The 17,812-nt window shown below is 36.0% G+C and overlaps 1 protein-coding gene across 1 annotated transcript in view; it reads right to left on the bottom strand.

Moving 5' to 3' along the window:
• The window catches only part of LOC150102899 (tRNA (34-2'-O)-methyltransferase regulator WDR6), a 624,232-nt gene that overhangs the window by 205,182 nt on the left and 401,238 nt on the right, over window positions 1-17,812 (bottom strand). The window contains exon 17 of the mRNA XM_090398196.1: window positions 6,893-6,956. Within this exon, the coding sequence (XP_090254322.1) occupies window positions 6,893-6,956 (64 nt within the window). The remainder of the gene's footprint in view (window positions 1-6,892; window positions 6,957-17,812) is intronic.

Genomic DNA, 17,812 nt, shown 5'->3' with positions numbered 1-17,812 from the left:
AGATCATAGTAGATTGTGAATAATACTTCATGAGGAAGGCTGTTCCAGAGGATGCCCCAGTTTATTTAATGGTATTAATTTGCAACACAGAATATAAGAAAATAATTATTGTTTATTTAACTTATTTGCTAATATTTCACTGGTATTATATTCAGCATCTTCAGAGAACAAACACAGTTTATTACAGTACACAAAACTGCAACAATCTGATATAACAGTGAGACTAGTTTAAAAAAATTGTACTGGACAACAGAAGGAACTGAAGTCCTAACTGGCACCAACTATTATTGAATGGGGGGAAGGGGAGAGAGAGAGAGAGAGAGAGAGAAAACAAGTATTAAATAGATCATAAAATGACTTGCTCCCAGATTTTTGGTAAGTAAATTGATACAGTCATACTTGTTTGGAGAATGCTTTAAGCCTGCTGCTGATTCCAAAAACAATCTCTATGACTTCTGTGTAGCACTTTTATTTTCTTTATTCTGATCCTATGTGAAGGGGTATCCAAGGTATGGTCTGCTAGTTCCAACTTGTCATAATGAGTGGCAAATGTATTTTTTATGTTCTCCATGGCAGAGGTCAAGAGTTCATCCTGTCTGTCCATAGTAAGCCAGGTCAGAAGTACAGACGGCATGTCATATACTCCTGGAAGTGATAAAGGAGAGAGTTTATCCTTAAGTGAATGGATGAGAGTTGCCAATTTGATGTATGGTGCAGAGCTGATATTTATTAAGCACTCTAGATATCTTTTTGGATGTGCCCTGAATGTAAAGATGGTAACAGTTTTGCTATAGTCTTGTATATTAGATAACGGAGGGGATTTTCAGATTTAGTATTTAGTGTTTTTTCAATTCTTTGGAGATTATAACCAGTGGCTACAAAAGTGTGATGGAAGTAACTGAGAATGATCAGTCATAAAATCAGTTGATTTTAGAATAAAAATTGACTCTATACAAGATTACCTTTTCGGAATCCATTCCTCCCCCTTGGTAGTTTGACCTCTTCGCTACTGTTTAGTTTCTCTTTTATTATCCCGCATTCTTGGCCCACTTACCTTTATCCTCATTAATGCACAAATCACTAGGCAGGATCAGAACTCTCTGCTTGGACTAGCTTTTACTTCCAGTCTTTGCTGTCATAAACACATCATATTAGTTGGTTCCTCAGGATCCAAAAAACTAGGAATTCAAGATCTTCCACACAAAATGCAACTCTTCATCTTTTCTCCCCCCCCCAGCTACTAATGATACAAATTCCAAATCTGTCCCTCCCTAAAATACTGCTTATATGTTTGGGGTGGTGCACCTAGAACCTCAATAAAAATTCTCAATGATGTTCAGAGAAAAGCAATTAAATTCACAGATGATTCCTCCCTTATAGATTTATTTATTTTTTCAATCTCTATCTCACAGATCCAATGTGTCAGCATTCTCTGTCCCACAGGTACAGACAGTGCTGACGCATCTATGATCACTGCTCCCCTGAACTGGCAACTATCATTCCTCCACTTTTTTTTGGGGGGGGGGTGTAAAAATGAGAGAAGCAACTGATGGCATCCCTCTTCAGTGCAACTGCATACAAACACACCAAACCTGCTTTATTTAACAGTATTTATAACACAGAATATAAGAAAATGATTGTTTATTTAATTTATTTGATTATATTTCACTGGTATTATATCCAACACAATTTGTGTGAGAGTACATGAAACCACAACAATTTGGTATAACAGTGGGACTAGTTTAAAAAAATTGCAATGGATAACACAAGGAGCTAAAGTCCTAATTGGAGCCTTCTATTGTTGGATAAAGAGAGGGAAAATACAAGTATTAATTAGATCTTAAAATTACTAGCTCCCAGATTTTTGGTAAATTAATAGCCATATTAATTGAGGTTTGGTAAAGAAGTATTACAGCTATGTATGAACATAACTGCAATACTTCTCTTTTTTTATAACTTTAGAAGACATGAAATTAGGACTTTCGATCTTTTGTATGTTAGAAGTTGAATCGTTTCACTTACTCAAGGTCATGTATAAACTACAACATGCTGGTTTGAAATCCAGTGAAATTTAAGTCAGTTAACAAACACCTTTAAAAAAAAAAAAGTTAGTTTGGTGTTATTAATACCATTAAAATAAGTAATGAATAATGTTCAACACTTAAGCTCATCTATTAACAAGCTCTAGTTGGTCCATGGAAAGGAGAAGTAGCAAGAGGCCATCCCCATTATAATGTAAAAATAAAATAAAATAAAATACACGACAAAGAAGGACTGGGTGAAGTCTGTTCCATACCTGGAAACAGAGCTCACTGAAAAGTGGTCTATGGGTTCCATAACTTTGATACAGACATACATTCCAAGATGTCAAGATTTGGGAAATGTTCCAAGGTTTCCTTGCTTGTTCCGAATGCTCCTGGCATTAGTGTACATTAAGTGCAAAATCCCGTTAGGCCCACCACTGTCCTGATGCTTTATGCTAACTATCCCATTCTGGTTTGTTACCTGCAATACTAACTTAGGCATATTATACCCATTCTTACACTTAACTGCCTCACTGATGTCTGCATGTCCAATCAACCCCCTCCCCAAAAGCCCTAGTTGCCCTGATTCTGCACATCCACTTGCACTTCATTCCACAACACTTCACTTTTTCTTGTCTCCAAACACCAAATACATTCAGATACAAACCATCCTTCTTGTGTAAGTCCTTTTGCCTGTCAATCTCACTCCACAAACTCCATACGCTCCTCCTGCACAACCTATGCATTGTGTCATTCGATGTTTTGGCCCTCCTTCTCAACTCTACTCTGTCAGACTGCAACAAAAGACTCAGTATCTTAACTCTCTCACTCTTTTCTTTTGCTACTTCCATTAATTCTTTATGTCCTCTCTCATGCCATATTTTCTCCTTTCAAATCATTCATTCCAGCCAATACGATCATTTCTTTCATCCTGCCCTTTTGAACTCTAATAGCTCACTAATATAATTAATTTTCGCAGAAAGCACAATTTTGTCAATATATCATTGATCACACCCTTTATGATTGAATTGCAATACTCACCCCTTTCTTTCTCTCCTGGTCAAGCCCTCATTTCTCTTATCTCACACTTCTTTCTGTTATCAGCTGACCAACGCGCCAGACACTTCTGTATTTTATTATTATTATTATTTTCGGGCTACTCCAGGGAATCCTTAGACTCATCGAGGGAGGCCCTAAACATCATGTTCACACAACTATACGACATTCTCACAGTATCTATCATACCTTGCCTTGAACTCGCTCACTGTCATAGCACCCATCAACAGACTCTGGCAGCTTATTCCACTCATTTACCACTCTAAAAGTAAAGAACCCAGCTCTAACACCACTGCTAACCACACTCTTGCCCAGCTTCCATAGGTGTCCCCTAGTTCTCCCACCACCAGTCCTGATTGCTCCAGCTCCCACTTTGCCCTCTGTATCACTCCGCGTAACAAAGAAATTTTCCAATACATTCAAGTAGAGTAAAGAAGGAGGCTATTTCCTAGAAAGTGTATAAGAATGTGGTAAAGAAGGGCATGATCATTAGATTTTTTGCATTCAGAGGGGTGAAAGAGAAGAATTGCTTTACAAAGGCAGTCATGAAGGTATGAAGTAGGGCATTGTGAATAATGGTTAGTACGGGTCTCCCATGATTAACCTCCCTACCGGCCAAGGTGGATGAAATAGTGAGACCACACTGCACTTCTTAATCATGTTATTCAATGGGTGTTACAGAATCATATCCAGATTTAGCTGGACGTCTATAGACATCATGGGAAGTTGGGTAGTTAATCTTCATAATATTACACTGAGGTGTTCTTGTATATTAAGAAGAAACAGCAAACATGATTATCAGTTATTAGTCAAATCTAATATTTGATATATAAAAATATTTTCAGATGACAAAATCATCTTATCTCCTGATGTTAAATACAGTTTCATAGATACTGCATATCCTTGTATACATTTTTGCCACATCTATTTATTATTAACAGCTGTCTCCATGACATCAGATGACACATTGTGGAGACCCTACATTGACACACTAACTATTATTCACACAATACTTAATTTAAATATAATTATCATTGTTGTGACCATTTATTACTTAATATGATATCAATATTCAGCTGAATCTTTCATTATACACTTTTGTAGTTTGAAGGAATTCTCTGTTTCAGTCACATTTTTCAGTGAATATGTGACTCAGAATTGCAGTTTAAAATCTGCCATATATATAAATGTAATATTTTGAAGACTCGAAGACTATCTCTGGCAAATAAGTGGGAAAATATTAAATTATTACTGGAATTCAAATTGCAGTACACGAGTTCATTCCAGGAATTTAATTCCTGGAATGAACAGCCAGAAATCACAGGGAGCTAAAATGGTTGAATAAGCAATTTTTAACCAGTAACGCTCTCACGATGAGCGTACTATGGTGTAAAATTTCATGCAATAAATTAAATTTATTTATTTATTGAACTCGATTTTACAGGGGTTTTTAGACCAAAATAATGTAAGAGTCCCTTGTCTGAATATTAATTAACTGTATTTTGTGTTAAATATTTGTCTGTTTAAAATATTTCACAAAAAAATTAGAGAAAATGGATTAAGGGATTTTTAAATTAAATAAGCAATAAGAATAGTCTGTCAGAAAAGTTTGCAACAACTTGTGAACAAACTGATCACTCAAGGCACAGACTTTCAGAGCACAGACCAAAGTGACGTCACCATGCCGATGGCTAATTACAGACATTTGAAGGTTGAGAACAAAGGGATAAGGAGCATATTTAAGGGGCTACTATGGGCTATGAAAGGAGAGGGGGGGGGGGGAGGAGACCTGGACCTTTTACTACTGTTGCTGCAGGTGTTTCGGTTCCCGATCACTGAGTGAAGGAAGGAAGAAGAAGCGATGGCATGCAGTACGCAACCAGGGGTTTAGCACTCATCCTCAGGGCTGCTTCATCTGCAGTAACTTTAGAATGTTCTGGGAAGCTTCCAAGAAAGTTAAGCTAAGATAAGATAAGTTAAGATAAGACTAACTCTCTTATGTTAAGAGAGTTAGTCAGTCCCTATGTGTTGTAAATTCAACTGTTAAGTTAGAATAAAATGTCTCGTTTAAGCAACAATTGATCTGATCATTTGCCAATGCATTATCTCAAATAAATTTCATACCTGTGTGCATGAGTAGATTTATAATAGCCACGACTTGGTGTAGAGTTAAGAGGATTTTAGCTGAGACCTTACCTTTGTTCACACTCTAATTACTTTTGGACTATATTAATTTTTCTAGTCTGGTGCACTTGTTAATAAAAATAAATTTTGTCTAGAAGAAGGGTCCAAGAAAATAAGTCCACCGAAATCATTTAGTCAGCAATAGTTACAGAGGCAGCTTAACGTTAGTGGGAGCAAAGGGCAAGAAAGAAAGGGGAGAATAAAACTTTGAGATAGAAGGGATAAGCAAACAGAAAAAGTGAGGAAGGTCACGGATTAATGAAAATAGGCAAAATTTTGTGAGTAGTATAAAAAATAAGTTTTATACAAACGCACAGCAGAGAGAGATAATTTTACAATGGCAACACAGCCGAAAATTGAGAGATAAAATTTTACAATGGCTTGGAGCATTGTTGTGACGAATGAGCCACTTGTCAGACTGCAATTCAGGTCTTTTTCTCTGAACAAAATCTTGTAATCTTTTCAGCATATATAAATATGCATTGTTGGTTGACTGTCTGTCCCTATTTAATGAATTCACAGTGAACTATCCCCTTGTGATAAAAGAAATGCATCAGCATGGTCTTGAACAGCAAACATGATATGCGTGCTTTTTTTGGATGTGACAAACTCAGGAGTTTTCTATTGCATGCTGTGGCATTTTGTTTCGGGATCGTACTGGAAGCACCAAGTTTCATCACCCGTAATTACTCTCGGAAATGTGTTTATTTGCAGAAAGACCAGTCACAACTTGAACCCGCTGCTGCTCCTGTTCGTCTGTCAAGATCCAAAGCACAAACTTCGCAGAAATCTTTCACAAACCCAATTTCTTCAGTTAAAATTACCCTCGCTGCTTCTCGATTTATTTGCAATTCCTCAGCCATTAATCGCATACTTAATCATCTGTCAGACCGTACCAAATCTTGCACTCAGTTCACATTTGTATCTGTCGTTGTTTTTTGGCTGCCCCTTCTGGGGTCTTCGTTCACATCTTCTCATCTACGCTTATGCCATGCAAAGACACTTGACTTTCTCAGAGCATCCACACCATGTCACTTTCAATAGCTCCAATGTTTCAGTAGCAATTTTCCAAGTTTCACACAAAATTTGATGTTAACACACTGCTCCAAATTTCGATCACACATTTTTATGCCAAAGTTTACAAGCAGATCTCTACTGTTTTTGCAATAGCTAACTAGCAAATGGCTCTATCGGCTTGAGGTTTACGAGTACATTAATTAAAAGATATACAAACATGATTACTTACGTGACTCCAACCAAATCACCACACAGGCGACACTATGTGGCCATTCTGGGAATTAAATTGTCATACCTCATATAAATTGATTTTCTGAAATGACTATTTATTAATTTATCTTTTGAAGGAAAGTCACATTTAGTATTAAGTCTGAGCATTCTTTTCTCTTTCAAAAGAATTTAACCACAAAAAAAAAAAAAGCTATTATTATATGTACAATCAATCATTATGCATTTTTGATTTTATGCCTTTATAAAAAAAATATTAAGTAAATTTATAATAAATATAAATAATTAATAAAAAATATTAAGTATATTTCTGCTCTTTATATTTTTAATATAAAGAGCAGAAATCTAGTCTTCAAGGCTAGTAAAAAAATGCATATCCTTACCATTTGTGTTCAGTAAGTGAAACAGGAATTTAGAACAATGGATTTTCTTTCCAGACAAACCTGCCTATTAAAAGTAAAAGTTCAATCTAAATACTAAAAACAGACACTGTAATCTGAGAAAGAATTAATATATAAAAAATATAGGGAAATCTGAGAATCGGAGTCTTTATTCTAGTGTTTAGGTTTGCATGTTGATTCTCATGCATTGTGTTGTTTCAGGAAATAGACAACGTAGAGTAGATAACAAAATCATTTTAATTATTACTTCCTATATTTCAGCAAAGTTAAATTGGCATCTTCAGGGATTAATACACTGGCATCAATGATGTGCATGTAGGCACACTTCAGTAACAAATATGGAATAGGAAAAACATGTTTACAATTATCCTTATGAATTAATTGGAGACCTGATGTGGCTTGAATAAAGTTTGATGTTAGGTCTCTAGAGCAGAGTTTTCAGATTACATAAAAATAAATAAAAATACAAATACAAAAAAAAAAAAAAAAAAAGAAAGAAAGAAAACAGAAAAAAATTCTTCTTTCATATGCCATGTGTGTACTCTTCTATTCTAAACCGATATGAAGATATCACTATTAAAAGTAAAACAGTCAATAAGACTATTCTTATTATTCATATGTTCATTCATGTTTATCTTGGAACATGGTGTTGTCTTAATTTTACTCTTTTCTCCAAATTCTCTCAAATCGTTTCTACATGGCAGGAATTGATTTCCTACATTGTTGTATAGATCTTCAACAAGCACTAGCTTTTCTCTTTTTTCTTTATGTCAGCTTCCTCTCTAATCACTTGATCAATTTTTCTGCTGTTCTTTCTTGCTAAACTTATCCCTGAGCCAGGAGGTGTGAATAAATCACAGTCTACGATCTCCCATTTATAAATTTTCTCACATCAATTTGCTTGAAATAACCTCTCACTCAAAAAGCTATCATGTTTAATACTATAGATACCCCTTGCTTTCTCTGATCACTATTATGAAAATATAACATCTTATAATTAGTTAAACATCTCTCTCCGGTTTTACTCTTCTTTGTCTCAGAACCACCAATTATTATTATTATTATTATTTTGGGCAACTCCAAGGAGTCGATAGACTCATCGAGGGAGGCCCTAACATCATGTCAAGAACAACTATTCGACATTGACACAGTATCTATCATACCTCGTCTTGAACCCATTCACTGTCATAGCACCCACAACAGACTCTGGAAGCTTATTCCACTCATTTACCACTCTCCAAATAAAAAACCTAGCTTTAACACCCTTGTTAACCACATTCTTGCCCAGCTTCTGTATGGCCCCTAGTCCTCCCACCACCATTTCTATTCTCAAAAATATCTTCTGGATTAATCTTATAGAAACCCTTCAGTAATTTGAATGTCTCAATCATATCACCCCTTTTCTGCCTATCAACCAATTTTTGCAACCCACAAATCTTCAATCTGTTCTCATAAGATTCATTCCACAGACCTGCCACCATCTTGGGCACTTGTCTCTGGACCCTCTCCACCTCCTCCCCATCAAGAAGAATCCCTGGCACCCATATCTGGGCACAGTAGTCCAGATGGGGACTACTGTGCCCAGATAGGGCTCGATATAGGGGAACAATAACTTGTTTGTGTCTGCTTGTTAAAGTATTTTTCAGTAACCAAGTGATTTGATGAGCTGATTTAGCCACTTTTGGAATGTGCCCCCTAAACTTCAACTCCCTATCCACCAACACTCCCAAATCCCTGGCCTCATCAATCTCCTGGAGTACGGTTCCACCAACGTGATGTACTGCTGCTAATCTTTTCACTTCAAAATGCATAACCTTACGCTTTGCCACATTAAATTGACATCCATTTTCCCTAGCCCAGTCCTCCAAACTATCCAAATTGTTCTGCAAAATTGTGACATCCTGTGCACTCACAATTGCTCTATCCAACTTTGCATCATCAGCAAACAAGTGAACACTTCTTCTCAGATCCTTTCCTATATCGTTAATGAACAAACTGAAAAGTAGTGGTCCAAGAACAGAACCCTACAGCACACCACTGGTCACAAGCAGTCTTTTGGACTCCACTCCTGAATAAACCACTCTCTGGTATCTCTCCATCAACCACCCTCCTATCCATCCCCATCTGCTCCAGTTTACTGATTAGAGTTCCATGTGGTATCCTGTCAAAGGCCTTGGCAAGGTCCAGTAGAATCACTGTAAACCCATTACCCTTATCCAATTCAGCCGTCACCGTGTTGTAAAACATGAGCAAGTTACTGAGGCATGATCTACCCTTCATAAAACCATGTTGCCTCCCATACAGTATCCCATTTTCATCTATCCAATCCTGTATTCTTCTCTTGACTAGTTTCTCCAAGACCTTGACAATGATTCCTGATATGCTAATCGGTCGGTAATTTACAACAGCAGTCTTGGAACCACCTTTATGCAGTGGAACTATTTTCCCCTCTTTCCACCCCCTCGGGACTAACCCAGACCCGAGACTCAGATTAAACAAAATGGTCAAGGGTACTGATAATTCTTTAACCACTTCACGTACGACACGAGCTGGTATACCATACAATCCTACAGATGTATTGACATTGAGGTTTTGCAATAGACTACTTACCTCCACCTCATTCACCACAATTCCCATATAATCTATTGGTTCATTCATTTCTGCAATGTCACCACCTGGATGATATACTCTTGCAAAGTGCTCACTCAGTAATTCAACTATATCAACTGATTCAGTTACCTCCCTACCATTGGCATTCTTAAAACTCATTCTGCCACATACATTTTTTTCTTTTACTTGCAACATATCAAAGAAACTGTTTAGGATTCTCTTTAGCCTACATGGCCAATGTTCTTTCGTAATCCTTTTTTGCTTTTCTTACCACACTCGTTACCCTTCTGGCCTGGGCTTTATACTGTTCATGTGCCTGACGGTCACCTTTCTCCTAATTCCCTCCATAGTTGTTTCTTTTTTTTGCAGCTCAAGCTTAATGGTGTTATTCATCCATTTAACTCCTACTTGATTTATTATTCGGACTCTAGGTATACAGTCAGCCATTGCTTCATGCAAGCACTTCTTAACTACCTCCCATGCACTCTCAACTTCTAGCCCTTGCAATTGTACATGCCATGGCACTGTAACAATCAATCTCCTAAGCTTGTCATACTTACCAGCCCGATAATTCCACCCGTACCCTGTCTTAATTGTAAATTATATCAACATGATATTCTGTAATTCTCCTGCTAGTTTAATTTTTTTTTTTCTATTGACATTTCTCATGTTAGTGGTATTGAGATCTTTCCATGGATATTTAAAAGTAAATGCAGATAATAAAATGCCATAATCCTCTGCATTTATTAGACTATATGAAGGTCTCCTGCTAGCTATCTAGCTTTGAAGCAAAGGCGACCCTGATGTTCTTGAAATACCCATGAGAAATACAGTCAAGAGAACATTTCAGTAGTGGAAGCAACTAAGCTGGCAAAAAATCTATAATGACAAGAGGAAGCTGCAGTATATGACATTCAACAAGAAATGTCAAATATGAAGATATAAAAGTTTTACTATAATTACCGTGTATCTATATCCATATTCCAAACATTTCATCACAAAGTCAAATTCTGTACAACTGCAGTACAATTCTCATAGTCCCAGTTATAAAAAAGGCACATAAATTTGAATGAGAGAAATTGATGAGTAACCTACCTATAGTTTCAGACACAATTTATGCAAGCATACTATTAAAGAGAGTAAGAAAAAGTACAGAAGGAAAAGTTGGTAAAGAATAAAGTGGGTTTCACTTTATTCAAGGAAAAGAAGGAGTAGCCATAGTATTCAACACAAAATACGAGGCTAATCTTCTTGAATGGCAGTCAGTCTCAAGTAGAGTAATGTGGGCAAATATGAGAATGGGGAACTGGACAATGAGACTTATTTGTGCCTATGGTCCCACAGAAGGTTCTACTAGGGTAGAAGTGGAGGAATTTTTTGAGGCTTTAGAAAAAGCAACTGACACAATGAAAAAGGAAAAGTTGGTCCTTGTTGGGGATCTAAATAGTAGAGTTGGAAATGATTGTGAGACATACAAAAATATTTTGGGAAAATTTGGAGAAAAGAGCAAAGCTAATAATAATGGCAAATATCTGTTGGATTTCTGCTCAGGACATGGACTGGTTATTACTAACACCATGTTCCAACATAAAAATGTGCACAAATTCACATGGAGAGAAGAGGCTAGGAATAAGAAAAGTCTCATTGACTATGTTATTGTTGATAGTTGTTTTCTCCCTGGTGCAGGACACCAGAGTGTACAGAGGATTTGAAATTGGAAGTGATCACTATTTAGTCTTGAGCAGGATAAAACTGAATTTCATATTGAAAAGAATAACATGTAAGAAAGTTTTAAAGCGAATAAAAGTTGAGCAGCTCTCAGATGTGAACTGTAGACTAAAATACAGAAATATTATTGAAAAGAAAATGAAAGAGTTTGAGAACAGGAATCAAACCTTGGAGATTCAATGGCAAACTCTGAAGGAAACATTGATTGATTCTGCCAGAGAGGCATGTGGTGAGGTTGTGTGCAAGGATAAAAAAATCAGAACTCCCTGGTGGACACAGGAAGTTAAAGAGGCAGTGAAGGAAAAGAAGAAAGCATATCAAAAGTTCCTGGCAAATAAGTCAGCTTTTACTCTTACAGAATACAGAGACAAATGTAAGAAAGCTAAACACTGTGTAAAATTAGCTAAACAAAAGTCATGGGAGGACTTTGGCAAGAATATAGAAAATAAATATCAAGAAGGTGGCAAATTATTCTGGAGGTTGTTGAAGAAGCTTAGGAATGGAGGAAAGAGTGCTGTGAAAGGAATTAGAGATGATAAAGGTGAAATGAAAACAGGAGAAAAAGATATCCTTGAAGTATGGAGTAATTACTTTGAAAAACTGCTAAATGAAACAAGCAGTGATGACAGCACAGTGATAAAAAACACTGACCAGGCATGCAATCAGGAATACATATCCATACTTGAAGTAGAAAAAGCCATTAAAGGCTTGAAATGTGGAAAGGCAGCAGGAGTAGATGATATTCGACCAGAAATGCTGAAGCATGGTGGTATAAGAGTCTTACAGTGGCTGCACTGCATAGTTCAGAAAGCCTGGACAGAGGGACGAATTCCCGATGATTGGAGTAGAGCTCTTATAGTACCCATATATAAAAATGGAAATAAAACTGAATGTGAGAATTACAGAGGTATTTCCCTACTGAGTGTTCCTGGCAAGATCTATGCAAGTATACTTGAGAAACAGTTGAGAAGAATTGTGGAAGAAAAGCTTGGTAAAGAACAAGCTGGATTCAGGCCAAATAGAGGCTGTCAGGATCAGATCTTCACTTTACGACAAATAGTCGAGAAAGCATGGGAATATAACAAAGATCTGTATTTAAGTTTTGTCGATTTGGAAAAGGCATATGACAAGGTGCCAAGAGAGAAGCTATTCAATACGCTGCAGTTATATGGTGTTAATGGGACATTATATCAAGCAATACTTAGTCTTTATTTGAGTTGTGAGTCAACAGTTAGAATTGAAGGAAGTACAGGAAGATGGTTTAATGTTAAATCTGGTGTGAGACAAGGATGTACATTATCCCCTCTGTTATTCATTATCTATATGGATCACATTATGAAGGAATGTGGTATTAAACCTGATATCAAAATTGGAGATGTTAATGTCAGCTCTTTGCTTTATGCGGATGATGTTATACTTCTAAATAAATCCGCTACAAGTCTACAAGATTCTCTGACTAAATTGAATAGCTGTTGTAATAGATATGGTATGAAGGTCAGCAATAAAAAGACAAAGACAATGAAAATAGGCAGAATCATTGAAAATGTCAACTGTGTTGTGAATGGAGAACCTGTGGAACAAGTAAAACATTTCAGCTACTTAGGCACAATTTTTACTGAAGATAGTAAACTAAATAGAGAAATAGACAACAGAATCAGCAAAGCTGGTATCGTGGGAAGTCAATTGAATAAATTCATATGGAATAAGAAAGAAATTAGTCGTAACACTAAATTAGCTGTATACAAGACTGTGTTCAAACCAATTTTAACTTATGGATCTGAGAGCTGGGTCAGAAGTAAAACACTTGACCAAAGACTAGAGACTGCAGATATGAGAGTCCTGAGAAAGATTAGAGGTGTGAACAGATGGCATCAATGGCAATATCATATTAAAAATGAGGATATTAGGAAAGAACTTGACATTGTCAGCATCCAGGAATGCGTTAGCAGAGCTAATCTCAGGTGGTATGGTCACTTAAATAGAATGGGAGAGGAAAGATTAGCAAAACAAGTATTCTCTGCCAGGTTGGCAGGAAAACGACCCAGAGGAAGACCAAGATATAGGTGGATTGATACGGTACAAAGTGCCTTAGACGACAGAAATATAAGATCTGATAATGTTGGAGTCTTGACAAGTAACAGACTGATTTGGAGGAAAATTGTAGATAGGAAGTTAGTAATGATGTAATTTTTTCATGTAGTACTGTCATATCCTGTACACCCCTTGAGGGTACATGGCAGGAATTTGATGATGATGATGATGATGATAAAGTGGGTTTTGTGGAGAACAGAGGTTGTCAGTGAGAGGTTACTTATTTTAAAGCAAATATTCAGAAAATATGGGAAATATTACTATAGAGGCATCTCCATGGAGTCTGAAGACTCATCAAGGAAGACCCAAGATGTAAAGTGGATCTGCAAAGCTCTGTGGGCATATATTTGACTGCAAGGGTCTTGTATGTTTCCTATGCAATGCCTGCATACTGTTCTCCATTGTAATTACTAGGTATCATTTGATATCAAACTGACTTGGTGTTCAGTTAGTATTATTATTATTTCGGGCAACTCCAAGGAGTCGAAAGACTCATCGAGGGAGGCCTTTCAGGAGGAAAAACCCTATTACCTTCATAAGACCAGTTGGCTCATCTTCAGATGAAAAGCCTTGATAAAGATTATTCACATCCTAAATGGGATTCGAACCCAGGTTTTTCAACTAAGAGGATTTGTTGCTACTGACTTCGGCTACAGCAGCCAGATTGCTATCAGAACTTTTGTTTTACAAGTATGCCAAAGGTATTTTAAGAAAAGTATTCTGCATATCACAAGTGACTTGAAACAAAAATTCTAGTATCCCAACAAGCCTACAAGGCAGCACACAAGAATAGCAAATACACCACTAGCCAATTCAGATCTCACAGTGAAAGGACCAAATGCAAAAAATGTGCATCCTTCTCAAATGGCATGGCAGGTTGAGTAGTTGATGTATCCACTCTTGCAAAAGGCTGCAGGCTTGAATCTCGCTCTATGCATGCATGTTTGTGATTGCCTTCAGATGGAAGATGGGAATTTAGATGGTAATTTCATCAGAATGAGACTACCACCCTACTTACAGGAAATCTAAGGGAGTTGAAAAATTCACATTCAGTCACTAAAGTAACATAGTCTGGAGGGTTTCCAGACTATGTAAAAACATATATAAAATTAATAAAAAAGTAAAACAAATCCTTGGCCAACTCACAGCAGCAATGCACTATTAAATGGGAGTTGTCATTTTTATTTTTATTTTATTTTTTTTAAAGGGAACAGTCGAGCCATCTTGTTCTTTCCAAGATTGTCAAGACAACTTCTGACACTCTACATTTCCACCTCTCTCACACCCAGATGGTACCACTGTAACATAACCCAAATGCGAGACTGATGTCCTGACATTATGCCACCTCTTCAAAAGTCCTGAAATGACAAAGAAAAAATACCCACCCAACTTCACTAAGAACTGCTCAGTGTGTACCTCCTCTAGTCACAAAGACATCAGAAGAATCCTGATTAGCTTGGATACTAAGACATTTTCTGCTCCTGATTGTATCACCCATTTATGCTTAAAACTTGTGCTCATGAACTAACTAACATATACCCTAACTGTCTTTATAATCATTCAGCAGAGAAACACTATATCCCATCCATCCATCCTATCCTAAAGAAAGGAGATGAAAGATAGCCATCCAACTATCTTCCAACTGCACACACCAAAGAGATATCAAAATTAATGGACAAAGCCATCAATAATAAAGTTCTTCACCACCTAGAATCCCACCAGTTAATCAGTGACCACTAATATGGATTCACCTTTCTTAATCCATAACAGAGATCTCCATGCCAACCTCACCCATCTATGGACTCAAGATATGAAAGGTTTGGTGAAATCTGTGTGGCAACAAAGCCATACTTACAAAACTGTTGCTGTATGATCTACAATCCACCTTGTGCAACCGGATTGCCAATTTCCTCTCTGGCCATTCACAATGCATGTTATGTGACTGGCTTCTAGTTATTATTATTACACCCTCCATGGAGTTGGAAAACTCATCGTGGGAGGTTCATTCAACTGACAACATATTTATCATACTGAATCTTAAAATCCTTAATATTCCCTGCATTAACAACATATTCCGTTAATGCATTCCATTCACTGACAATTCGCCATGTAAAAAATCTACTCCTGACACCTCTCTTCACCCCACTCTTACATAACTTCCAGGGATGGCCTTGAGTCACTATCTCATAGCAGATGAAATAACGAATGGAGTGGATCTCTATTTCTTCTTTCTGCTTTATACTTTTTTGACAGGTATTTTCATGTCTAATGTTCCACTAAAGTAACACTTTTTCTCAATCCCATAAACATACAAGCAGCTGCTGGTCAACATTCACTGATTAGCTGCTAATACACTAAACCAACTTCTTGTCCTCTTTTCTATCTCTTCTGCCTTTGTGCTCTGGAACAGTCTTCTCCACACAGGTTTACATAAAACTACAACTTACAGTTAGTAAAATTTAATTAATTAATTAACTAAGCCAATCGCTACCTTCTTTTTTTTTTTAATTTTCTTGAGCACTTGCTGCATACAAGCTATAGGTTTTGTAGCCTGTTGTGTAAGCAATTAAAAAATTCTCCTACAAAATATTCTGAACACACAAACAATATCTATAATTAGATATTGTTTGTGTGTTCAGACAATAAATACCACAATAATCTCCCTTTCCTTGTTCACTAACTGAAGTTGCTTATACAATTCTTCACCACCTACCTACTATAAGACTTGAACTTCATTCAAGTCTTACAGTAAACTATTTTCAACAGCAATTTTCCATACAGAAGAGCATGCAAGTGGATCAATCTGCTAAAACAGTCAAACAAATATAGCACCCAGCCATATCAGTGACTGACAAAGAACAATGAAAAAGCCTCAATACTTATTCCTAATCACAGGAGGGTGACTACTGATGGCTGACAAACCAAATACAGATTACTTATTCTGCCAACAAGTTACATATTCATCACCTAAAAACAATCTTCATGTGGTATGTTGTTGGCTTTCAACCCAGCCAAAATTCAGAGATACAAATGCATAGTATTGGACCAATCATCATAATTATTGTCTGGTGTATACTGTAATGGTATATACTAGTGGTAGCGAACCTTTTCATGTGCACGTGCCAAAAATTTAAAATAATATTTATCGAGTTGCTGACATGCTGGGCAGTTTTTAATAGGGGAAAAATTAATAGAAAATTAATTATTGCAGAATTTTATTGAGACAAGTTTAAAAATTAACATAGTTTCATAAAGATGAACTCGTAACTTGACACACATTGTCATATACAAATCAATATCAATTATTTATTAATGAGATTTTTGCTGTTGTACATTGGATACCAAATGCTTTATATCAGGTTCATATTTTGTCACATTTAATAATACATTTAATATTTTGTCACATTTAATAATACACGCCGAACTAGATTCAAAAGCCATTCTATTTCTTAAACTGTCTTTTATAAAATTCATTTTGGAAAATAATGACTCACAAGCATACGTAGAGGAGAAAATTGATAATATACTCGCTAGTTTTTTTTGAAACAACTAAATGTTAAGGGAATGGCATTCCAAGTTCTCATTATATCCTCTTTTGGATTCTTTTTAATTATGCCCAATAATCGATCATTTTCAATTATTTCCAAGTCATTTCTCAAATCAACAAACTTTTGTTTCCATATAGAACTTGATTGAAAATTGATTAATTGTATTTCTATATCTTCCAAATTCAGCCACACGAAAATCCCCAAATTGAGTTTATCTGCTGATGTTGTGTCTGGATGTAAAATAAATTTACATGTTTCTGCCAATTGCTTAAACTGCATAAATCTTGAAGAAAATTTTTTGATTATCAACTAAATAACTGCAGAAAACTCTTGTGTCAATTTAACTTGATCTGTTTTTTCATGAGATTCTAAATCAAAATATTTCTTTTTGTATTTGAAAAATATTTCAAGGTATTGGAAACAACATCATGATTGAAAATTTGTAATTTAGCTTTGAATGATTGTCATATTTGATTAAATCAAATATGACAATAATTTTCTTCTTTACACCTTGCAGTTTAACATCTAATTGATTTAAATGTAAGCACAAATCAGTAAAAACATTCATTTCAAAAGCCATTCGACGTCCATTAATTCATTATATTTTTCAACGATTTTCTCTTGACGTAAACCTCATCTAAACACTCAACAAATCTTTGAAGTACTTTTTCACGACTTAACCAACAGACATTGTACATAAGTAAACCATTGTACACTGAGTTTACCTCATTTAATAAGTCTGGAAATTTTCGTTTATTTAAAGTGTGTGTAGATATAAAATTGACCAATTTTGTTACATAAAGGCTCATATCTTTCAGTGGCTTGAAACTAGTCTTTGAGCATAAAACCTGCTGATGTATAATGCAATGAAAACCCAGAACTGAATGTCTGGGTTTTCGGTTAGGTAAACAAATTGACAAAACCA

The sequence above is a fragment of the Typopeltis vanoorti genome, chromosome 9, assembly GCF_054136105.1.
Source record: "Typopeltis vanoorti isolate ZY-2024b chromosome 9, IOZ_Tvanoo_1.0, whole genome shotgun sequence".
Classification (NCBI taxonomy): Eukaryota; Metazoa; Arthropoda; class Arachnida; order Uropygi; family Thelyphonidae; genus Typopeltis; species Typopeltis vanoorti.
Note: the sequence above shows the minus strand (reverse complement) of the source record. Positions and strands in the feature narration are given on the sequence as shown.